Source organism: Diaphorina citri, unplaced genomic scaffold (assembly GCF_000475195.1).
Source record: "Diaphorina citri unplaced genomic scaffold, Diaci psyllid genome assembly version 1.1 scaffold1453, whole genome shotgun sequence".
NCBI lineage: Eukaryota > Metazoa > Arthropoda > Insecta > Hemiptera > Psyllidae > Diaphorina > Diaphorina citri.
The window spans coordinates 46,249-72,718 of NW_007378879.1; the positions used below are offsets into that span (position 1 = coordinate 46,249).

At 38.2% G+C, this 26,470-nt stretch overlaps 1 protein-coding gene across 1 annotated transcript in view; it reads right to left on the bottom strand.

The window, feature by feature from the left end:
- LOC103515972 (synaptogenesis protein syg-2-like) overlaps positions 1–23,915 on the bottom strand; it is a gene marked incomplete at its 5' end in the record, with an annotated part of 37,825 nt that extends 13,910 nt beyond the window's left edge. Inside the window, 13 exons of the mRNA XM_026828498.1 lie at positions 4,047–4,352; positions 5,077–5,233; positions 5,982–6,118; positions 9,952–10,096; positions 10,509–10,663; positions 11,200–11,341; positions 11,540–11,694; positions 12,050–12,186; positions 12,605–12,758; positions 13,147–13,274; positions 13,360–13,513; positions 14,084–14,278; positions 23,759–23,915. Of these exons, the coding sequence (XP_026684299.1) occupies positions 4,047–4,352; positions 5,077–5,233; positions 5,982–6,118; positions 9,952–10,096; positions 10,509–10,663; positions 11,200–11,341; positions 11,540–11,694; positions 12,050–12,186; positions 12,605–12,758; positions 13,147–13,274; positions 13,360–13,513; positions 14,084–14,278; positions 23,759–23,915 (2,122 nt within the window). The remainder of the gene's footprint in view (positions 1–4,046; positions 4,353–5,076; positions 5,234–5,981; positions 6,119–9,951; positions 10,097–10,508; positions 10,664–11,199; positions 11,342–11,539; positions 11,695–12,049; positions 12,187–12,604; positions 12,759–13,146; positions 13,275–13,359; positions 13,514–14,083; positions 14,279–23,758) is intronic.
- Positions 23,916–26,470: the final 2,555 nt, after the last annotated feature.

Here is a 26,470-nt window from a genome sequence, read left to right on the forward strand (position 1 = left end):
TGCACCTATCCAGGGGCTTCCAGAGGGGAGGGGGTCATCAGGCCTAGGTTCATCAAGGGGGCCTGAAACCATTTCTGTAGCAAGGGAAATTTCAGGCTGTTTAAGGTCCCCCAGTCAGCCTAGTTAGCTTAGTTGGTAGTGCGTCTGCCTTGTAAGCGCTAGGCCGCGGGTTCGATTCCCGCCCGGGGCGGATTTTATCCTGATGGGATAATGTTCGTTCTCGGAACGGCTGGCTTTCTCCTATCCTGTCTTCTTTCTCTCTTCGATTTCGGGACGATAAGACCATAGCAGTTACACAGTTCCCTCTGTCAAACCTCTTAAAAAAAATGACGTGTTGGAACAAAAACTACCTATCAAATACCTCAAAAAACAAAACAAGTATTTTTTCACAGTTAATACGTTCATTTTTTATGTATTTATTTGCATGATAATTTTAACAACATGGAATTAAAATATTAATAAAATAATTATTACACTTACATACGTTTATCATTATCATACACAGATTGTACAAAATTAGGAGAAAATAACACAATAATTATATTATTAATAACATTATCCAATGAAATACGAGGTTTTTATTTATTTTTTAATGAACTTTCTCATTTAGTACAAAATGTAGGTACTTAATTACCTACATAAGTCCTTTGTCGTCACATGTGTATAGGTATTTAACCTAATTATTTGTATTTAGTCGAATTTTATTGGTTTGATCATATTTCATTGGAAAAGAACAGAAAATAATTCTTTCTAGCGAACGCTATCATTTTGATAGCCCCGCATTGGAAGAAAAAAATAAATGATAACAATCAAAATCATGCCTAATTTTAAAGAAAAAGAAAAAAAAAATGCGATAGGTTTTTTCAAGCCATCCGGTCTACTAGGGATTTTTTTACTTTCTATTACTACAGTTTTTTTTTATATTCTTTTTCCAATCGAATTTGTCTCCTTCTATTGATTTCCACAAATACCTATATTTCCTACCGAACTTTGCCAGAAAGAATTATTTTTCAACAAAAAATATTAAAATGAGATCACAAATTTGTTTACATCATATTGTTTAAATTAAAGGGATCTCATGAGAAGATTTGTCAAACGGAGAAAGATATCCCAGGTAAGTCAAAATTCCTTGAATTATTTGACCAAATTTACCTAGGTAATTCTCGATTTATATTACCTAGGTATATCGTATATTTAATCATTAGGATTTTAGCATTCGGTTATTGTTGCTAATTTATGGCTACAAAGTAATATACATTTTTCTTTTATAGGTAATATCAAACTTTTTCTCATTTTTCGTCTCGTTCGGGGCATCTCTTCCCATGAAAACCCTACAAACAAGTGTCCTCTTTGTTATCAAATAACGAGGGCATGCTATGTTACAAGAAATATTACACAAGTATACAGTTTTACATGGATTACAAACTAAAAATTCAACTGTACAAAATAAATTTGAGCATAACTTATAATTATATTTATTGAAATAAAAACTTGAAAAGCTCATCCCTGTTTCGTCCTTGAAAATTTGGCACTGTTAAATCCAATAAAAAATCTATTGGTGGACCTTTTTCCAATTTTTTTTCAAAAGGGCCAATTTAAGCCAATTTTTAACTGAACTGAAGGGGGAAGTTAAGATTTTACAGTCAATTGTTGATGGTTTCAGGATGGTTATTTTCTTGATTTTAACGTCGAATTGGGCAATCTAGTACAATAGCAGAATGATATCATGAGAAAGTATGGAAATCGGGTCGCATTGAAATAAATAAAAAATAAAAATAAAAATGAAAAAAAATTAAAATATCCGTTTTAGGATCTTTTTTGTAGAAACTCCACCAATCATCAGATGGATAATTTTCCATTTGGTGCTGAACAATGTTTCACGGTAGAAATACGTAACATGGTAGTTCTATTCAAAATATTTATCTAGACAAAAAAAAGTGCTGTAAAATCCAACTCAACCCTTCTGCATTCAAAAGTCAATCGCAGAAGCCTAGTAGGTAGTAGGCATTTTTACCTAAATCGCGCGATCCTTGCATTTCTTGCAAGGAACAAGGAAGACTTATAAGTACAAAATCAAAGAAAATTACAAGACAAGAGAAATCCCCACAGCACCGCCTATAAGGAGCACGGCGCGACTGTCTGCCTCGTCCACGGAGGGAGCAGCATCTTCCCCACCACTAGACTTGAGAGAGGGGAGGGAAGGAGATTCACCTGGAGAGAGAGAGGCCGTCACCGTTATGTTAGAGAGAAAGAGAGAGAGAGAGAAAGAGAGAGAGAGAGAGAGAGAGAGAGAGAGAGAGAAGTGATGCAGGATGAGACGAGAAAGAAACAAATTTGGACAGCACTGACAGCAGAAAGAACCTTGTGAATGGCTCTTTTCTGGTTGATGCTGTCCAATGTATATTTCTCGTCTTGTTTCAAGATTTACGAGACTTGAATTTTTGTCTTCAAGCTCGTAGATTAGTTCAAGCACAAAATGTTGGGGGTTAGCGTTAATTAAGCAGCAAGCAAATAAGTAGGCAAGCAAATTAGTAATTAGGTAATTGTAAGTATGTAAGGTAAGTAAGTAATAAAAAATAACAAGCAAGCAGGCAAAAATGAAACATAAAATAATGCAGACAAAAATTAAAAGCACATAATCGAACAGATCTAAATTTTCATTCAGTAAACTTAATTCCAGTACCCAATGAATCACTGAAGTTGGGCAACTTTGCACGTGCTTGGGGACGTTCATTTTTCAAACTTTCCCTTCCCTATTGTAATCCAGCTTCATAAACATGATCGCAACAGTTAATATATACCCCGTTAATTTGTTCAAAACAAAAACAAAAAACAGGGTTTTCTCAGGATACTGAAGTTTTTCCAGCTTTGTGCTTGGGAAATGGGATTATGGCGTCCAGTGATGGCATTACCAGAGTAAAAAGAAAATGGGAACTAATAGAAATAGTACAGGAGGCTCTTAGTAATGCTGTGAAATTTACAAAAATTGCGAAGAGGCTCTCAGCTTCACCACAAATAAATCATGATTTAGAGTATAATTATTTTTATAAATTTGGAATGGTGAAATTCATTATTTAATGGGTATTGGATACTTACAATGCACAGTCACATTGAACAGCATGGTAGCGGCTCCCTCTATGTTGACCGCTTCCACGGAGTAGCTACCCGCGATTATTTTTTTTTTAAGATTGTACCTTGGAACCGCTTTCGCATTACTTCAAGGCACGTTCTTTTAAACATCCATGTCTATCCAAGAACGGAAAAATTGGGTCAGAAAATTTCCGCCCTGACCGGTATTCGAACCCAGCACCTCCAGGTTGAAAGGACGAAAACTTTACAAAATTTACCGATATTTTATTCTATACTCTCTTCTTCTTAATCTAGGGTACATACTGGACTCCGCCACAGGAATTTCGTCAGGGAAGACCCCCATTTCAATGTAATGTAAATCCTCTTGACTGTGTTTAAAACATCAATAAACGATTTTCAAAAAAAAAAAAAAACTCTTACACTCGTATTTATGAACAAGAATGATCGTTCTTAGATCAGTCTCAAGTCAAAATTGACCAATCAAATGCCTTGAGACTATGAATGAAACTTATAGGTACTTAATTTAATACTTCTGGACCTTAATATGGAACTAAATTTGTCAATTTAATTTATTGATATAAGCCACAATGGCTGAGAAACACGTCTTTTTTAAGCTAACCAAATGTCAATTTTAACCAAACTTGGTTATTATTCATATTCAATGGCCAAACTACCAAATGACTTGGTACCCAAGAAATCGGTTTTATTATCGTACATACTCGTAAAATGTACAAAGATGCCTTCAACAATCAATTCTATGATATAAAACATTACTGTGTCCACACTTAGGCGATCTCGTCGACCAACCATTGATCAACGTCGACTGAAACCGTACACTGCCTTGACAACATAGATTCACCTCGTCGATCGACGGTCGACTGCATATGTGTGGACACACCTTAAGAATGTTATTTTTATTTTACATATTTTTCAAGAACAGTAAAAGCTCGACTTACACATAACATTAAGCTGCACCGCATCGTTAATACTTCTCATGAGGGCCGGGTTTGTCGCCTGACAGGTATACGTGACCCCGTTCACATCGTGACTAACATTCAGCCCCAGCACGATACTCGATATCACGCCTCCGTGCAAACCCGGCTTAGTGAGGTTTCGCACCCCGTCCAGAACGGGAATGCCTTCGCGGTACCAGGACATTTGAGCGGGGGGATTGCTGGACGAGGCGTCACAGGTCAGGGTGGCCTGAGTGCCCGCGCGGAGGTTCTCGGGGTCCCGACTGATGTGGACGTGGTCTGGCGGGACTGAGGATGGTTAAAACAGCGGGAGAGGGATGGTTAAAACAGGGCTAATTAGACTTACTTTATCATGGACACTCTTTGCTGTGTTGAAAGACCAGAAGAGGTTAGGTAGTAGAACAGCCGCGGTAGACAGTAATAGTACACAGAAAAAAAGACGGACGAACAAGCGAAGATCGAAGGTTACTAAAACGAAGTGTTAACAGATATTACAATGAAAAACAGACCGAATAGGTCCGTAAAAAAACGTAAAATATTAAAATTCCCTAATTTTAGAACACTTTGTTTATTCATGGGTGTCGTTTACAGTAAGTCTAATTAATGTGGTTACTCTCAAGAATATGTAAGATTCATACAGGGCTGATTGCTATTTTTATACACAATAGGGCTGACTAGAACAAGCGAAAACCGAAGGTTACTAAAACGAAGTGTTAACAGATATTACAATGAAAAACATACCGAATAGGTCCGTAAAAAACGTAAAATATTAAAATTCCCTAATTTTAGAACACCTTGTTTATTCATGGGTGTCGTTTTCAGTAAGTCTAATTAATGTGGTTACTCTCAAGAATATGTAAGATTCATACAGGGCTGATTGCTATTTTTATACACAATAGGGCTGACTTGAAGAGACTGACGAGAAACGCCAACCCTATTTAAATAGGAAAAGGAATAAGAAGAAGAAGAAGATGATGATGATAAATAAGTCAATGAATGAATAAATACTTACAGTAGACGCTAAACTGTACAGTTTCAATGAGCGGGATTTCCGTGGCGGGGTTGGAAGCTTCACACTTGTAGATAGCTTCGTTATCAGTGACGTTAATCAGAAGTGTTAGTTCCGACGATACTGTGTTCTTATCCGTTTCCTTGGTAACCGAGTTGATCTGAAAATAATATTGATATTGAATAATATTGAAAATAATATTGATAAAGTAAAGATGAAGTCCGAGAGTACAAGAAATGAAGATGGAAGTAAAAAAAAAGAAATTTTAATTGTGTTAAGCATAAATGCTTGTCACAAATGTCGTTCCCTGCTTGATGTACTACGCTAAATTTTATGGCTTGACTTGAACTCGAACCACCAACCTCCAGATCCGAAGTCCACCGCGCTAACCACTACACCACTGAGACACAGTGTTCTTATCCGTTTCCTTGGTAACCGAGTTGATCTGGAAATAATAATAATAAAATAAATAATTAAATTATTGATAGCTTTTTTAAAAATAAGTTTGATAGAGGGAACTGCAACTGCCAAGGTCTCATAGTCCCGAAAGCGAAGAGAGAAGGAAGACAGGATCGGAGAAATCCAGCCGTTCCGAGAACGAACTTTATCTGTTAAGGATAAAATCCGCGCTTACTAAAAAGCTAAGGTTAGTTCTCGGAACGGCTGGATTTCTCTCTTCGATTTCGGGACCATAAGACCTCAGTTGTTCCCTCTATCAAACCTATTATGGCCGATCTTAACACAGAATGTTAACACAGTGACGTCAAAGGTTTTCTTTGACGTCACCCATTTGATTTACACAGGCCAGTATTTCTTCAACTCTGGATTCACTGAAAACTCTCTGTGGTAAGTTCGGGCATGAAGGATCTCAGGGTTCGATTCCTGGCAAGGGAAAAGTTCTAGCTTACCTTTTTATCGTTCTTGTACCAGACGAGATTGGCCAAAGGATTGCCTCCTGAGGATAGGCAGGATATTTTGTGTATAGATCCTGCTATGAGGGGCTTACTCGTGTCGAATCCTGTGATAATAGGGGGGCCAGGCGGATCTGAAACGATAAAATCAAAATAGTGATTAATAAGTTAGGAGAAAGTCAGCTGTTCCAAGAAAGAACCTTACCTATCTGATTTTTTTTTTTTTTTTGTTCGTTTCGGCCTACAGAGGACCACGTAGTTTTTACTTCTTATCATGTTTTCTCTTCATCCAGTAGATCTTCATTCTGGATGAATGGTCAGCCTTTCTCTCCTCTGACCATTTACTGTTGGGTCTGGGGACAACTATCTGATTAGGATATGTCTACCCTGAACGGGAATCGAACCCACGAACTAGCGTTTACAAATTACAAGGCTAATTTTTCTCTTTACTCAAACAGTAGCCTACTATTATTCCACTCAAATTCTCGAGTGCTTTTATAATAATAATAGTGCTTATTTATACTGCTCGCATAGGAATGAAAAGTCCCTTTACTCCAGCAGTAGGCTACTACTATTATTGTGGTCAAATTCTCAAATTATATTGAGGATAAAATTCCATACCTCGGCTGGGATTGAACCCACGCCCTCCTGTTTACCAGGCGAGCGCCTTGACCACTACACCACCAATGTAGGTTATGGGGATTGTTAAGAATTTCTCTAAGGAACATGTTGATACATATCCTTATCCCTTCTACATAATTTTTCTTTTCTCAACTTGGATATCTAAAAAGTTCGGAGAGAGGTACAAACTTTTCCTCTATTTTATACACTGAGGTTCACCATACATATTACAATAGGTACTCTTATAATGAACCCATACCTATTCCTATACACCAGGGGTGGCCAAACCGGGAACCGCGGTTCCCTTGGGAACCGCGAGCCCGTTTTAAGGGAACCGCAAGCTTATTTTGAGGGAACCAAAAAAAAAAGGAAAAAATAAAAGTGTAAATGGACCTTATTGAGTAGGTACCTAATGGAGATATTTTGAATATTTCGGTAGATAGGTACCTACAAGGTTATGGGGATAGTTAAGAATTTCTCTAAGGAACATGTTGATACATATCCCTATCCCTTCTACATAATTTTTCTTTTCTCAACTTGGGTATCTAAAAAGTTCGGAGAGAGGTACAAACTTTTCCTCTCTCTCGTACACTGAAGTTCACCATACATATTACAATAGGTACTCTTATAATTAACCCATTCCTATTCCTATACATAATATACCTACCCTGCCCTAATATACCTCTACGCATTACCCACATAATGTACGTACCAAAGCCCTACACGTTTTACCTACATGATAATGTGTAGGTATTTTTCCCGAGAAACTTTTTCACCGCGGTATGCTGCGTTCTGAGAAATGAGATAGCAGAATACAAACCACGCGTTCTATACATAATTATTAATTACTTATACACAATAGGTAGTTACTTAGGTATACAATATAAGTAGGTAAAGTGTATAGGTAGGTAGATAGATATCATGTTTTTTTCAGAATAGGGGTGAGGCAAAAAGACCCTCAATTATCAGAGGGGCCGTTCCAGACATAACTTCACAATTTCGCAAAAAGAAAATCTTCTGGAAAAGAGATACTACCCAGAGGAACTGTAACTGCCAAGGTCATATCGTCCCAAAATCGATGAGAGAAGGAAGACAGGATAGGAGAAAGCCAGCCGTTCCGAGAACGAACATTATCCGTTCAGGGTAAAATCCGCACCGGGCGGGAATCCGCGGCCTAGCGCTTACAAGGCAGACGCGCTACCAACCAAGCTAACTAAGCTGGCGAAATATGTATTCAATTTTGCAGACTTTAATTATTTTCCAATATTTGAAGAAATGAAGTTGTATTCCAGGAGAGATATTATTTTCAAATGGCCTTGGTTATAGATACGCCATTTTTTTTTAAAGAGGTTTGACAGAGGGAACTGTAACTGCTATGGTCTTATCGTCCCGAAAATCGAAGAGAGAAGGAAGACAGGATAGAAGATCTCACTTTGATGGCTTTAGCTTGAAGCTATAAAATTACAAATATTATTAAAAGCCATACCCTCTGTTTCTCTCCCTTTCTTTTCCTTTTTCTCTCTTTCGCTCTCTCCTCCTTACACACTTTCTCAATTTTGTTCCCTTTTTCTCCCTCCTCGTTCCCTTTCTCCCCCTTTTTTTTTATTTCTTTCTACCTCCTCGTTCTCCTTTTCAGTTCTATCCATTCTTTCTCTATTCCTTTTTGTTTTGTAATTAATTTTTAGTCTCGTTTTAACACTAGTATTAAATTACATTATAATAAATAATACAGGACTGTCATGAAAATTGTCAGTCATAGGTAGATACCTGTTTCAAAATTTGTACATAGGTAGATACCTACCTAATTGACTAATTGTGAGAATCTCAAAAATAGATAACTCTCTTAACCGCACTTTGAGTAACCGAGCAAAATGGAGTTTCTGGCTTTCTAGTGTTAGTCATATGACTGACGTGGCATTCAAAGTGTTGAAAAATGTATACAAAAACTAGACCTCTCTTTACTGCACTTTGAGTTACCGAGGAAAATACAGTTTCTAGCTTTCTAGTGTTAGTCATATGACTGACGTGGCATTCAAAGTGTTGAAAACTATACCCATTTTAACTGGACTATGTTATTTGATCTCCTCTTGATGGAGTTTTGTTGAATATTGTAAAAAATCCTGCTCCTTTCCGTTCGTCTCATATTCTAAGCACGTGCTAAGAAGGTAGGTAGGTAGGTCTAGGTTCTACTACGTTCAGATAAGAGGAAAATGGAGAAGCGAAGGAGAGGAAAAAGAATCGAGAAGAAGAAGAAGAATCAAGAAGAAGGAGAAAAAAAGAAGAAGATTGGTGGAGGAGAAGGGAAAGAAAAGGAAAGAAGTAAGGGGAAGAGGAAAAAAAAACTGTTTAACGATATACTCGTAGAAGAAGAATGAAAAGAAATTAATGAAAGCAAAAAAATATTCGAAGAATGTTATCAGAACGCAAAATGCTTTCCAATGTTTTTTTTTTTTTTTTTTTCTTGAAATTTTGAATGTTCGTTCTCGGAACGGGTGGCTTTATCGGCTGACCTTCTCTCTTCGATTTCGTTGATACAAAGACCTCCGTTGATACAAAGGCTTCAACCAAATCACTTGAAAAAAATCTCACACCTAACCTAAGGAGTAAAGCTTAGGCGATCTCGTCGACCAACCATCGATCGACGTCGACTGAACTGCCTTGACAACATAGATTCACCTCTTCACCTCGTCGATCGACGGTCAACTACATATTATGTGTGGACACACCTTAAGAATGTTATTTTTATTTTACATATTTTTCAAGAACAGTAAAAGCTCGACTTACACATGACATTAAGCTGCACCGCATCGTTAATACTTCTCATGAGGGCCGGGTTTGTCGCCTGACAAGTATACGTGACCCCGTTCACATCGTGACTAACATTCAGCCCCAGCACGATACTCGATATCACGCCTCCGTGTAAACCCGGCTTAGTGAGGTTTCGCACCCCGTCCAGAACGGGAATACCTTCGCGGTACCAGGACATCTGAGCGGGGGGATTGCTGGATGAGGCGTCACAGGTCAGGGTGGCCTGAGTGCCAGCGCGGAGGTTCTCCGGGTCCCGACTGATGTGGACGTGGTCTGGCGGGACTGAAAACAGCGGGAGAGGGATGGTTAAAACAGGGCTAACTAGACTTACTTTATAATAATAATAATAATAATCATAAAATCCGCCCCGGGCGGGAATCGAACCCACGGCCTAGCGCTTACAAGGCAGACACACTACCAACTAAGCTAACTAGGCTGGCTACGCCATTTTTACAATGATTAAAGAAAAGAACAGTAGTACTCTAATAAAACAAAGAAAGTAATAGCTGAAAATAATAAGTTACTCATATATACTTACACAAAACACTAATCGTGTGCGTGACAGTGGCATGCTCAGTGAGCTGCTTGTTATGTCCATAACATACCACCACCAGATTCCTCATATCAGCCGTTATCACCACACTAGTGTTGCTACTTGACGTCCAACCACCTTCCGATGACACCTTAAACACAAATGAGAACAATAAGCAATCTTGACCTGAGAAGAATTGCATTTTCCTTCCGGGAAATGTTCGAAACTGGAAGCAACCTCCGGGCCCGAGTGGGTATCACATTCGGCTTGCACGCCGGAGGTCCCAGGTTCGATTCCCGGCGAGGTCGAAGTTTTTTTCGGCTCTGTGCTTGAAGTGTGGGGTGCGATCAGCCTCGTGAGGACAATTGAGTAGCTACTTTAATCAAGACCGATGGCGGCATTACAAGTCAAAGAAATGAGCGATGATAAATATGTATGATGATTGAGTAATGAGTAAATGAGAGACTTGTAATACTGTGAGACCCACAAAGTTGTAAAGAATCTATTCTCTATTGCTTCACCACAAATAATTCACGATTTCATTTGATTTGAATGTTAGTTACCTGTGTGTTCTGGGTAGCATTGCGCACCTTAGCGCCGCCTATTTGCCAAGTGATCTGTGCGGGGGGGTTGGAGGGGGCTGTGGTACAGGTCAGGGGCACTATGTCACCCACCCGGGCCTCCTTGGGGCCGGTAATAGACACTGTGGCTGGAGCGACTGAAAGGGTTAAAGAAGATGGAAGGTTGTTTTTTTTTTAAAGAGATTTGACAGAGAGAAAACTTTAACTGATAAGGTTTTATCGTCCCGAAATCGAAGCGAGAAGGAAGGCAGGATAGAAGAGAGCCTTCGGAGAACGAAATTTATCTGTTCAAGGTAAAATCCGCCCCGGGCGGGAATCGAACCCGCAACCTAGCGCTTACAAGGCAGGCGCGCTCCCAACTAAGTAGGCTGGCTTCCTTCCTTTTATAATGTTGCTGTAGGGGCTTTACCTTTAGCCGAATGATGATGGCAGAATAAAGAAAACGCTGATATAAAGTTGTCTTTTTTTACAATAATGGAGGAGTTGCAATTGGGAAAATATTATTAATACCTACGGGAGCGTATGCCGTGAAGTCAAACTTCACGATTTACCGGAATTTTTAAATCGATTTATCTCGGTATCTAGAAGTCGTAGAAGAAAAAGAAAAATTCCGTTCTTCCTTACTTTTCCGTTCTTCCTAGAAAGCGCAACTGATCTATTGGGTGATACTTACAGAACACAGTGAGCGTAAGTTCAGTTTTGAGTGGCGTGTGACTCATAACGTTGCTAGCTTCACATCGGAACTTGGCCTTGTTATCTCCGGCCTCAGCCACGAAACTCAGAGTACTTTCTGACAAGACGCATGTGGTTTTTTCCTAGCATGCCCAATTCGTAGTATGTCTCTCATCAGATGGGCGATAAGAGACACAATACTTCTCATTTAGGAGCTGGGTAAACACGAGAACACCAAAAAGTAACCCGTTGAAATATTTGCAATCAACGATTGCAAATTTCTGTCGATGGTGGGATTCGAACCCGGGACTGGGCTAAGAATAATTAATAATTTTGGTTACCTGTGTGTTCTGGGTAGCATTGCGCACCTTAGCGCCGCCTATTTGCCAGGTGATCTGTGCCGGGGGGTTGGAGGGGGCTGTGGTACAGGTTAGGGGCACTATGTCACCCACCCGGGCCTCCTTGGGGCCCGTGATTGACACTGTGGCCGGAGCGACTGAAAGGGTTAAAGAAGATGGAAGGTTAGTTTTTTTTTTTTAAGAGATTTGACAGAGAGAAAACTTTAACTGGTAAGGTTTTATCGTCCCGAAATCGAAGCGAGAAGGAAGGCAGGATAGTAGAGAGCCTTCGGAGAACGAAATTTATCTGTTCAAGGTAAAATTCGCCCCGGGCGGGAATCGAACCCGCAACCTGGCGCTTACAAGGCAGGCGCGCTCCCAGCTAAGTAGGCTGGCTTCCTTCCTTTTATAATGTTGCTGTAGGGGCTTTACCTTTACCCGAATGGTGATGGCAGAATAAAGAAAACGCTGATATAAAGTAGTCTTTTTTTATACTAATTGGGTGATACTTACAGAACACGGTGAGCGTAAGTTCAGTTTTGAGTGGTGTGTGACTCATAACGTTGCTAGCTTCACATCGGAACTTGGCCTTGTTATCTCCGGCCTCAGCCACGAAACTCAGAGTACTTTCTGACATACGGTTTGAAGTTCTGCAACAGAGGGAATGAGACAAGAATATAATAATTATGGTATTTTTTACATGCTTTTTGGTAGAAGAATTCCCTTTCAAGATACACGAGTAATCGGCCCAGTAAATTAAGTGGCTTAAAAATGACTTGTTACAAAGTTTGACCCATACAATCAAACAGACAAAGATCTGCGACGTTGGCACAATGAAGCTCGTTACCCTATAGTTACTGCTGAATTCCTGGAATTCCCAACTGTATTGCCGGGTTGATGTGAGGAAGAGGAGACTGCTACAGCAACCATAACACCGACCGAGGAGTGGGGCCAAGAATCCACTGAGCAAAGCCAGGAATTCTCTATTATCCGAGGCCGGGAAGTCATACTATACCGGGAAACTGACCGAGAGCGGGAAATCACCGATCGAGGCCGACAATAACTCACCTATATTGGACTCGCCGGGTTTCGTCGTTCTTGTACCACGTGAGCTGGGCAGGTGGGTTACCACCCCGGGAGCGACAAACCAGCTCTACAGTCTGAGCCCGTCTGATGGTTTCGCCCTCCGTGTAGCCTTCTATGTAGGGGGGATCTGGAGGGTCTGGAACACCAAATATAGCACGATTATTAGAGGGTAGGTATTGAAAAAGAAAAAAGACCCATTTCCCAATTTTGAAAATTTGGAACGATTGCAATACTTTCTCATTAAAAATGTCTGAAAAATATTGGCTTTTTTTCCAACGGTCATTTCGCTAGTCACGACATTTTGAATTTTTGATCTGTCTTGGCAAGTGTGTGCATGTGCACTAAAACTACTAACGTAATTTAAAAAAAAAAAAAAAAAAAAAGAAACGTATTGCATGACTTGTTACAAAGTTTGACCCATACAATCAAACAGACAAAGATCTCAAGGTAAATACAGAAATCTCAACCATGTAAAATCCATACGTTGCGCGTTGGCACAATGAAGCTCGTTACCCTATAGTTACTGCTGAATTCCTGTAATTCCCAACTGTATTGCCGGGTTGATGTGAGGAAGAAGAGGAGACTGCTACAGCAACCATAACACCGACCGAGGAGTGGGGCCGAGAATCCACTGACCAAAGCCAGGAATTCTCTATTATCCGAGGCCGGGAAGTCATACTATACCGGGAATCTGACCGAGAGCGGGAAATCACCGATCGAGGCCGACAATAACTCACCTATATTGGACTCGCCGGGTTTCGTCGTTCTTGTACCACGTGAGCTGGGCAGGTGGGTTACCACCCCGGGAGCGACAAACCAGCTCTACAGTCTGAGCCCGTCTGATGGTTTCGCCCTCCGTGTAGCCTTCTATGTAGGGGGGATCTGGGGGGTCTGGAACACCAAATATAACACGATTATTAGAGGGTAGGTATTGAAAAAGAAAAAAGACCCATTTCCCGATTTTGAAAATTTGGAACGATTCCAATACTTTCTCATTAAAAATGTCTGAAAAATTTTGGCTTTTTTTTACAATGGTCATTTCGCTAGTCACGACATTTTGAATTTTTGATCTGTCTTAGCAAGTGTGTGCATGTGCACTAAAACTACTAACGTAATTGATAAAAAAAAAAAAAAAAAAAAAAAAAAAAAAAAAAAAAAAAAAAAAAAACGTATTGCACTGAACGATTATTATTTACTCAAACAACCCCAGGAGTGTAATGGTGACCGCAGCGAACTTCGGATCTGGACAGTTAGTTCGAGTCCAAACCATGTCATAAAATTTGTCGAGGTGAATTAAGTGAGAACCGACATCGACATTTGTGACAAGCAATAAGGTTCCTCTCACTTACTAAAAAAAGGACCTGAAGACACAGCCTTTTACATTCGTTCAACAGGTGTCATAATGAAACTTTCATTGGGAAAATAATCAACCCAGCCGTGATTCGAACCCAGGATACTTACACATAACACTGAGCTGCACCGTGGTTCGCATGGGCATATCCGAGGGTAGGGCCTCATGTGTAGCTTCGCAGGTATACTCAGCAAAATCATCTTCCTTGCTGGGCTTAATCCTTATCTTGCTAGATACCGTGGCTCGGTGGACTTTGGTGTGGCCAATCCTCTCCTCTATATCCAAGACGTTGTCTTGACGGTTGTCTGTGAGAATAGAATGAAATAGATTAGAATAGGATGGAATAGATTAAATTAGAATAGAATATGGAATAGATTAGATTCTAATTCAAATAAATTTAATGATAATGTTAATCAGGATAAAGTTCAAATAGGATAAGAATGGAATAGAATAGAATGGAAAAGAACAAAGAAAAAGAATAGAAATCAGCAATAAAGGTTATTTTCGACACCACGTCACAGGGTCGGCCGTCGAAAAAGAAGCTGGAGAATAGAATAGATTTAATAGACTAGAATTATATTATCAATTAAAATGGAAGAATAGAATCGATATTCCCACGTTTAGCGATTAAACATAGGGTGAGGTGCCATTTTGCCCCGGGGTACCGTTTCGCCCGGTGTTCCCCTACCTATTGAGAAAAAAAAAATCAGCTTTTTACTATGTAGATGATTTGTAGAAGACAAAATGGATAAAATAAAAATAGATAAATATATGTTTGAAACTCAAGTAGATATTCTTGAAACTTGAAACAAACTTAAGAAACCAGATAGAAACTAGAAACTTTAAAGTTACATAACAAGGTGCCCTCGAATTTCCAAGAAATACCCAATAACTCCCACACCTGCCACCCTGTTATTTCCAAGAAATGGAATCTCTGTCACCTCACAACTTCAAAGGAAATTGTCACCACAGAATCTCGGATTTGAATTTGAATGAATTAAAGAAAAAGAAAATCGTGAAGGAGGTACCTACCTAATTTTAATTTATATTGAAATGATATCCGATGTTAATACAAAGAATTATCATAATGAAATTCTGACGGGGCATTTTTTTTTTTTCTTCAGATATTATTTCGTTACCTATTCCCTATTCGTGTGTTACATATTGTAAGTATTCCATACATAATTTATTAATAAATATGCACACCTAAATCTACTGTTAGGAGAAGCTATATCTTTCATGTAGAATAAGGAATAAGTCGCTGTTATTGAAGCTAGAGCTGTATTTCATACGGAAATCACAGAGGTAATAATAATATACTTGTACATGTAGATATCTACAATAATATACAGGTAGGTATTTGTATTTCATTTGTAAATCACAGAGATAATGTGATTTGTGCTGATTAAAAATGAAACACAATCTCGAAATCTGGAGACAGACAAAAGGAGGGGAGGAAAAATGGAGAAGATAAAGGGGAGAGAGAGGGAGGAGGAGAAATAGAGGAAATAGGGGAGGAAAACGAGAGGAGGAAGAGGGAGAAAGAGAGGAAAAGGGGGGGAGGGGGAGGGGAGAGAGAGAGGGAGAGAGAGGGAGGAGAAATAGAGGAAATAGGGGAGGAAAACGAGAGGAGGAAGAGGGGAAAAAGGGGGGAGGGAGGAGTGAGAGATAAGCCTAACTATAGTTGTTTGTAGTAAGAGAATAAGGCAGCAAAAAAGATGCTTTAGAGACTGAGTAAAGTACAACTACTTAATGCATGGATTGAACCAACGCCCTCCTGATTACCAGGCAACACCTATCACCTATTTCCTTCTCCTGCTCTTCTTCTTCTTCTTATTATTATTATTACTATTATTATTATTATTATTATTATTATTATTATTATTATTATTATTATTATTATTATTATTCCTCTCCTTTTTACTTTCCTTACCCTAGAGATTGCTGGGAACCTCAAGTGACAAAGTTCTTACTCGCTAAACGTGTGTTACGAATATCACCTTTGATGACACCTCCAAGTTAGTCAACATTGAAACATTCCATGAAATCTACTAAAATGTTCAAATGGATTTACACCCAAATAAGGAGAGCTCTGTAGGTCAGCAATTACTGTAAAAGGAAATCTCGGAGTCCTTTTGCATGAAAGAAGTGCTCAAATAGATTAGGTATTGATAGTTTTTGGAGACAATGGGACAATGAACAAAGTTGTAGGCGAAGAAGACAGAAAGAAAAAACTCCCCAGCAATTAGGAAACTTGAGAGAAAAAAAGAAAAACACTAATACGAGTGAGAATCATTAGATAGTAGATACTCAATACTCATGTAGGTATAAGAAATAAGGAAAGCATCTGAGATTCTGAGATCTGAGAACACATTAGTACACTTCAATATGTCGACTTATTTAGGCCAAGTGGCGAAGCTTCAAACCTCTTCGACACTTCCATTCCATTTATGATGAAGAAAAAAAGAATGTTGCTAAAGAAAACGTCAGAAAAAAGCAATGACTATCAAAATTGGCCCAAGGTCCCAATAAAATTGGTAAAGCAGAATTTGGAAAACGTAGACTTTGTATCTCATAGGTACAAATAGATTGTAAATTCCAGTAGGATTAATTTGCAACCTACCTACCTCTAGTACTTCTGATAACGATATTCTGAACTAAAGATACGTCTCAACCAACGACCACTGAAAAGGAAAACAAATACGAACAGCGCTTGGGGGAATAAGAAATAAGGAGAGCATCTGAGTTCTGAGAACACATTAGTACACTTCAATATGTCGACTTATTTAGGCCAAGTGGCGAAGCTTCAAACCTCTTCGACACTTCCATTCCATTTATGACGAAGAAAAAAAGAATTTTGCGTTAAAGAAAACGTCAGAAAAAAAGCAATGACTATCAAAATTGGCCAAAGGTGCCAATAAAATTGGCAAAGCAGAATTTGTGAAAAATGGAATTCGTATCTCATAGGTACAAATAGATTGTAAATTCCAGTAGGATTAATTTGCAACCTACCTACCTCTAGCACTTCTGATAACGATATTCTGAACTAAAGATACGTCTCAACCAACGACCACTGAAAAGGAAAACAAATACGAACAGCGCTTGGGGGAATAGAAAAAATAGAAAGTAAGGAGAGATAAAAGATTTATCGAAGAGAGGAGAGAAAGAAAATCGAGAGGCAAAGAGAAAAGGAAAGGCCGAAAGTAACAGAACTGTATTAATGATTAGGTTAAAATGCTTTCCATGTCATTCTCTTTTTGTAGGGAATAGAAAAAATAGAAAGTAAGGAGAGATAAAAGATTTATCGAAGAGAGGAGAGAAAGAAAATGGAGAGGCAAAGAGAAAAGGAAAGGCCGAAAGTAACAGAACTGTATTAATGATTAGGTTAAAATGCTTTCCATGTCATTCTCTTTTTGTTTCCATCTCGTTCTAGATTTCTGCCTCATGTTTTTTGCATGTTTTTTCTTCTCAGTTTTTCTTCTTCCTATCTCTTTGCCCCTCTTTATTCCTTCGTCGAGTATCGTACAAAGGTGTGACAGTAAAGATTCAGTTTTCTGTCTTATGTGGAGTAAGAGGTTGCGATATGGCAGAATATTTCTCGTTTTATATCTCTACTTTTTACCTGCACAAATAGATAGAGAATTATGGTTAAAATGTAGATATGTATCTCGGATCAGGTATGTAAGCTTTGAAATTTTGCCTATCCACTTTGCACAATCAACATTCCAATTGTCAAAAGCGGATCAGAATTGTTAGGGTGAAAAGTCCTTTGGTTTTATTTTCAATAGCTCATCGCTCAATGGAAGGAACTATTCATTTTTCTCCTCGCACCGCAAGATATTAAATTCAAATTCTTTAAAATCGGCACTCAATATTCCTCTTTTATTCCCACTTAATTTTCCGTTCCGATGCACAATAGATTTTTCCTATCTCCTCTTCTCCTTGTCCTTCCGTTACTACATTTTCCTCTGTTATTTCTATAATATTTTCCAATTTTCTATTCTTCTCTTTTCATACTCTAAAGCTAAAGTGTATGCAATTTTATACGTACATTTTTTTCTGCAAATTACAGCAAATTTTCTCCGTCTGCATTTGTAATCTCGGGCTGCACCTGATTCAGATGTGTTTTCTCTCTCATAATCTGCAAATTACAGCAAATTTTCTCCGTCTGCATTTGTAATCTCGGGCTGCACCTGATTCAGATGTGTTTTCTCTCTCATAAGAATCTCTTCGTATTGTCAGATTACTCGTATGTACATGTGTGATAGTCTACAACAGGCAGAGTTTACGAGTATTCAACACCAGTATTCAAGAGGATATCCATGACAGAGGAAGATATTAGAATCCTAGGTACACTAAAGGTATTTCGTAATCATTTCAGAAATCTGGAAACCCTTCCATTTCAGATCCATTTCCACCTGAAATACGTCAAACCATGCACATGTTTAAAATGGGGGAATTGAACGTCGTCGCTTCTAACAAAATAATCATGTTGGAAATAAAACCAAACATTTTAATAAATTTGACAACATTAGCACACACATTACCGTACCTCATTGGGATCGTTCAAATAATAAAAACACAACATTCTACCTGGTTGGGGGTCTTTGTTTTGATACCATCACTAGCCCCCCTCGGCGGGGAACCTTTCGTCTGAATCTCATCTCATCAAATTAAACAAAAACAAAGCTCTGCTGGATTGAATGGGATTATAAGGATGTCATGAAGAATGTCACAGATGTCATGGATCGTTATAAAGATGTGATTACGAGACTTGAGGACGAAGGTAAGGTGCGTCCTGGAGTCTCGTGTACCATGTGCCTTGTGGATGCATTATATCTTACAGTGCAGGTGACACCATTTTCTCCATAACCTTTTACCTCTATTAACTGCATGGACCATGTCCATTATTTGCGTTGAATGTGTCTAGATGCTAATCGCAAAGTACTTTAGGGTTCTGAGGATGACTGAAGTTGCTCGTGGTTAGTAATCAGATGACCATCTGGGTAATCGCGTGCTGGATTCTCCTGGCCCACTCAGTCTGGGTGAGAGGAAAAAGCGGACGCGGATAGCCTGTCCCTAAATGGAGGGTAACACCCTCGTCCCGAAAAACCTTAGCAGTTAAACGTTCTCTCAAATAGGGTCTGAATTTCAATATAATATCTACTGATCTGCATATTATGTGAACATCAAATTTGCCACAGAGCTGCATAATTTTCCAGCGAAGGTCCACTATAGGAAAGTCCGTTTAACTTTGGGACATGTTTGTCCGCTTTTAGGCCGGGCACAGCAACGCAAGCCAGATATTTCCTGAAATCAACAGGTTGTTCATTAAAGAGCTTTCATTTCTGAGACACACACTTTTTTCTAGTTTTTTATTTTCAAGTAATTTGCATAATTTAAAAACAATGCAGGAGGAAATGGTTACCTATAGCGTATATTTTATGTAAGGGCGGTTCAAAATATTTGAACAATAGATACACCGTGCCAGTAACTCAGGCAAAACGGCTAGTGTGCTGCCTATGTGACTATATGTTGGGAGACACGATTCTAGCTGCTAGCTATATTGGGCTGGGGAATCTTACCATTGGTGAAACAGAAGCTTCAAGTGTACATAGGATAATAATACTCAAAAAAGCATCATTCAATAGGATAAGGAAAGTCGTGTGATGTTTACACCAGATTTTTTACATAAAGCTAAATCAAAATTTTGAAGGTGTACGTACCTTCAAAAGTACCTTCAAAATCAAGCCCCCCCAAAAATTTAGGCAAGAACCGCCTATGCAAACAATTAACAATGTGAAGGACAATCCGACAAATTACTTTTGAAGAACACATGAAAAGAAGAATGGGTAGATATGAAAATGGTAAGAAATATGCGGAATCATTTGCGTCGGATAGATTCACCGTTTGTCTACGGACAAATCCGGGTCAGACGGATCTGCAAAATTAAATATAATTCCGATTGTTAAATGCCCAGGAAGAAGAGACAAATCATAGCTCAAGTTCTACAACTTCTATAATAAAATGTCCTTTATCGTCCGATTCCGATCTAAGATACCAGATTTGCATCAGTGACTCATAAAGTCGCATTCCATACAACCCGTCTACCAAGACATCCAGACATCCACTGAATCCACTCAACAATAAAATTCATAAAGGAAACTCTGCAGACCAGAACCAAGACGGTCCTCCACACAATAGTTCGACTAGGTACCAGCCAAGCTACCATGATATAAAACCAGATGCAGAATCTAGTGGAGACCCCAACTCCCTAGTGGAACTTGGAACAATGCTCTACAGCTGGGACGAACTCTTCACAGAATAAAAATCGTTATCAAAAGACATTAGTTTTGATATATGAAATTGTTTACTCTTGTTCAGTGGAAGTTTCTACAGTTTCTTTTTACTGCATTGTTTTAGAAAGCATTGGTCGCTCTATTAAAAGCATTTGCCAATATGTTTGATCTACACAGTAAACACATTTATTAGCTTCTACATTGTAAAGATACGTTATCTACCGCTTTTACAGCTGGGTACATGATACTCTCATTAGTACGACAACAAAATCTATACCCAGGTATCCTGTAATGTCCAATAAATATAATTTGCATCTGTACAGGGTGGACTGTTTGATAGGGACAACTTCCTGGCAGCCCAGAATGCTCCAATGACATCTTGATAATCAGAAACAGGAAAGCTAGTGGATGACTGAAGTTGTGCGTGGTCGGATGACCATCTGGGTAATCGCGTGCTGCTGGATTCTCCCGGCCCACTCAGTCTGGGTGAGAGGAAAAAGCGGACGCGGATAGCCTGTCCTTAAAAGGAGGGTAACACCCTCGTCCCGAAAAACCTTAGCAGTTAAACGTTCTCTCAAATAGGGTCTGAATTTCAATATAATATCTACTGATCTGCATATTATGTGAACATCAAATTTGCCACAGAGCTGCATAATTTTCCAGCGAAGGTCCACTATAGGAAAGTCCGTTTAACTTTGGGACATGTTTGTCCGCTTTTAGGCCGGGCACAGCAACGCAAGCCAGCTTTATCGTCCTTTAGAGTTTAAAAAATAAATAATTACCATTAGAAAAAGAAGCAACTAAATGTGGGATTTGCCACAAAAAAAAGATATGGGAACAAAGCAACAAAGATCATCAACTGCTAGTACGAGTATCTAATACTATCACAGAAAAAGTCAATTGTGGAAATGTAAATTAGATAACACCATTATTCAATTTATCAAAGGGTTAAATTAATTTGAACAGGACACGGTACATGCAAATGATAAAGTAAACAACAATCAGACAGACATTAAAACAAATGTCATTAGTCTCTGTAAACACTCCTTGTGAACTTCTTGAGCTACCAAACAAAACAAAGAACTACCAAGTTGAAAACTTTGAGCACACTGATTTGCACAATGCTTGTTGAAACAATGGAAAATATTAATGAACCCTAAAGCTGAACAATGAAAGCATTCAACATGGAATTAACAGTAATAGTGCAAGCATTGCTAAAGTAATCGAAGGTGATTTAATTAAAGATTTTTGGGAAAATCAATGAAGTTTAGATCATGATGGAGATGGCACTTGTAAAATGTTTTAATATCCAATCTTTTTCAATGAAATATTCGATTCCTAAATCAAATAATCTTGATGAAGCATCGATATATCTTACCAACTTGTCATCTCCAACACCAATTCCATATTGCCGAAACACCAGAGGAAGCAAAGTCCCCAGTAGGAATGTAGAATCTTGTTAACAAACAATTGCAAGATAAATCCTTGTCCAGATCCCCAAGTGCAGCAACTTGCATCGGTCACAAGTGTTTAATGACTGACAGGAGAAAGAGCTAACAAGATCGCCTCAGCGACACCTTCAGTATTGTTTTTTCATCACAACTATCATTCTTTTCACTTCAAGAAGTAAAGCGGTAACATCACGACCTGCATCTCAAGTGGTTCAGTGTAGGAGAAACCGGGATCAGTTTGATCCTCGATTCGCCCCTCATGAGTCAGTTGTAAGTTCACGTTAGTTTTGGTCATTAAAATTCACAATATATCGATCAGATATGAGTAGGATTAATGGAATTTTTCATGTGTATTTCAAATTTTACCAAGCATGTACTTGTACGATGTTCCCCGTGAAACCACTGATTTTGTAACACTCTTAGAGCCACAAATCTAAGAAAAGCTGCAAATTGGAAACGACTGATGTCTCCGTCAGATGAGCCCAAATATCCTCCTGGTTCAATCACCCTCACTTTCCCCTACTTGATACTTCAAATATAGTGTGAATTACAATTGAAGAAAAAATAGTTGAAGGTGCGAAAATATAAATAAATCAGAAAACAATGAGGCATGAAGAAAAAAAACAAACGCAACCTGGGTTTCTGTTTTATTCGCAATTTATTATAATTGATGTATCTTTTTGTTCCTAGCGCGCAAAACACTTGTGTGGCTATCGATCAATCAATTTATTGCTCCTGTCAAGGTGGAGAAAATTCTCGCCATATTTACCAAATTGGGTGATGGAGAAAATCATGACCTGACTGAAAATTTACCTGGAATAATGGATGGATTGAAAAAGTTTTTGCTTCACTTAGGATACCGCCTAAAACAGAAAGAACCTACTGATTCCATAATCAGTATAGAAGTACGCTGTACAGCTTTTGTTGGCTCTAAGCATGAGAAGTTTTTATTTTTTACACGCAATTCGTTAGGAAGTAAATATACCAGGCTGAAAGTTTTTGTGAAGAAATTCTTTAAAACAAAAAAGGATGTTTTTTACGTGGACATAGAAATGTTCCTAGGGCATTTCTTTCCAACACTTTGAATTTGATACCTTCCTAATTAGAAGCCCTCTTTTATTTTATCAAGTGTTCCTCTTGTTTTTCCTAGATGTTTTTTACGTGGACTGAAATGTTCCCAGGGCATTTCTTTCCAACACTTTGAATTTGATACCTTCCTAATTAGAAGCCCTCTTTTATTTTATCAAGTGTTCCTCTTGTTTTTCCTCCTCTACCCTTGTTTTGTTTATTGTTAATTGATAAAGACATATTTATACAATTTGACAGGTTCTCCTCCCCCTTTGCATACAGCGTTCCAAATTTCTACCTACAGGGTTTCTCAAAATGTTTTTCACAGGAACTTTCTCAGTTATATTGAGACGGTGTTAACTTTGTGGAAGTTGAAGGACAACTTTTTAAAGAAATAAATTATTATAAATACTTATATCTACATACATTGACCGTGCATTTATAATTTTATAGTATCGTGCCTTATGTAGGCAGACCAAAATGTTTTTCACAGGAACTTTCTCAGTTATATTGAGACGGTGTTAACTTTGTGGAAGTTGAAGGACAACTTTATAAAGAAATAAATTATTATAAATACTTATATCTACATACATTGACCGTGCATTTATAATTTTATAGTATCGTGCCTTATGTAGGCAGATGAAAATAGACATGTAAAATGTGCGTGAAAGAGTTATAAAAAGGATTACTACTACTCAGTCAATGTGGACTAGTCAGTCAATGAGTCAGATCCTAAAACATGTAACTCATTTACTCATTATCGTCCTTACAAGTGAAGGACCGCTAAGGTTAGATACCCTTACAAAGAAAATGTGTAGTATCCAGGATGCCCTATCAATGCAAAGACACTCTGGTTCGCCCTTTTAATAATGGAGGGGTAATATGTTGCTTGGCTTGTCCTTTCACAGTTTTGTCTGGGTTGCAGTTACAGAAGGGGTTGCACTTACAGAAAAGGACTTCAACTTACCCAATTTGAGCTCCGTATTGCCGCGGTACCAAACGATCTTGGCGGCAGGTTTGGCGTTCTTCACCAAACACTCCAGAGTTATCTCCTGGTTCTCGCGGATCTCTATTTTCGAGTTGGATGGGTGACCGACTATCTCGATGGAGGACGGAGGTGCTGAAACAGAAGAGGAGGGAGGTTAATAGTCATCTTCATCGTTCAATGTGATTTCTCAAATCAGAGATAGAAAAAGTAGAAATCAGAGGAAGGCGGAAAAGGGGCAGACACAAGAAAAGATGGAAAGAAAAAGTCAATGAAGATCTGAAAGAGAAAGGATGGCGCAGAGGAGAAGCCCTAGACAGAGGATTGTGGAGAAGGAGAATTAAAGACGGAAATGCCGACCCCATATAGAAATGGGATAAAGTTTAGTGAAAGAAGAAGAGAAAATATGAGACCAACCTCAGTGGTGTAGTGGTTAGCGCGGCGGACTTCGGATCTGGAGGTTGGTGGTTCGAGTCCAAGTCAAGTCATTAAATTTAGCGTAGTGCATTAAGCAGGGAACGACATTTGTGACTTTGTTTTTGTATTCTGTATTTTTTTATTTTTATTTGTTATTATTTTTTTTTCTTTTTTTTTTTTGAAGCTAAGCAAGGTTTATATACTTATTTGTAAACTTTACCTATGAAATATATAAGACCTTGTTTAGACTGCGGGAGTAAAGGGACTTTTCAGTCTCATTCTGGCAGGATAAACAAGGTATATTCTATTCTATTCTATTCTATTCTATGATTTGAGGTATAACTTTCCATCAGCCTCTTTCTCCCAGCCTCTTCAACACTACTCATGGCAAGTTTTAAAGTTGCAATCAGAAGATTGATTCCTAGTTTGAAGAAGTTTTGTAGATATTTAACTCCAGCTCTTCTTGAGTTCAAATAAAATTTGATTCGGAAATTGAAAAAAAAAAAGGAAAATCAGGAAATGAAATTAGTGGATGTGTCAGAGGAACTTTTAGTTCTCCGTTGTTCTCTTTTTCCTGCAAAGTTTACCTTTGTCTGTAGCAAACTCGGTTGTACTGTAAAGAATTCAGTTAAATCATCTATGACCTTTGACAGCATAAAAGGACTTTTGAATACTTTCTATGTCTTCAATCCATTAAGAAGTTCTATATTTTTTGCCCCAATTTCCTTCAGGACTGAATCGGTCTGATCTCACGTTGAAAGGATTTGAGGTATAACTTTCCATCAGCCTCTTTCTCCCAGCCTCTTCAACACTACTCATGGCAAGTTTTAAAGTTGCAATCAGAAGATTGATTCCTAGTTTGAAGAAGTTTTGTAGATATTTAACTCCAGCTCTTCTTGAGTTCAAATAAAATTTGATTCGGAAATTGAAAAAAAAAAAAGGAAAATCAGGAAATGAAATTAGTGGATGTGTCAGAGGAACTTTTAGTTCTCCGTTGTTCTCTTTTTCCTGCAAAGGTTGTACTACTTGGTTGTACTACTTGTACTGTTGTACATAACATATCGTAAAGAATTCAGTTAAATCATCTATGACCTTTGACAGCATAAAAGGACTATTAGAGAAAGAATAGAGGGGAATGAAGATATTTCGATCGACAACATTGGAGGAACTCCAGCTACTCTTGATACCGCAATTCCATCTAGAGATGATCCAGAAGAATCTTGACAATTTTCTTCTATAGTCCTCATGATAGTCAAATATTAGGAGATGATGGGAAGGGTTGTGTCTGAATATTCATAAGACATTGTCAGAAGATAACAAGGTAGTGAAATCAATGAATAACTCGCGAAAAGATTTCTCTTACTCAACCTCAAACTTCCATGGACGTAAATAATCCATCCAATGTTAATTGAACTGAAATGAAACGCTCAGATAAGACGAGTTCGAAAAGTCTTCCCTCGTGATAAGAAACTTGGAGACAACTGTTGGGAGACACGATTCTAGCTGCTAGCTATATTGGGCTGGGGAATCTTACCATTGGTGAAACAGAAGCTTCAAGTGTACATAGGTAAAACACTACAGTACATATTCGAACAACACAGGAGTGCTATGGGTCAATACAACACGATATATGCTTGTAGGTCAATTTTTCTATGCTGCTGTGAAAACAAAAGTTATTCTTTGACCACTCTCTAGTTACATGAGTTTATTTGGACCACTGCCACTGTTCAGCAAAAGTTTTTACTGTTGCATTAATATAGTTTTGCGAACTCTTCACAGAATAAAAATCGTTATCAAAAGACATTAGTTTTGATAAATGAAATTGTTTACTCTTGTTCAGTGGAAGTTTCTACAGTTTCTTTTTACTGCATTGTTTTAGAAAGCATTGGTTGCTTTATTAAAAGCATTTGCCAATATGTTTGATCTACACAGTAAACACATTTATTAGCTTCTACATTGTAAAGATACGTTATCTACCTACCGCTTTATCGTCCTTTAAAGTTTGAAAAATAAAATATTAGCATGAGAAAAAGAAGCAACTAAATGTGGGATTTGGTATAAAAAAAGAGATCGAAACAAAGACCATCAACTGCTAGTATCTAATATTATCGCAGAAAAAGTTAATTGTGGAAATGTAAATTAGATAACACCATTATTCAATTTATCAAAGGGTTAAATTAATTTGAACAGGACACGGTACATGCAAATGATATACTAAAACTATATTAGTTTTAGTATATTCTTTGTCCTCATTTTCTTGATGCTAATACACTAAAA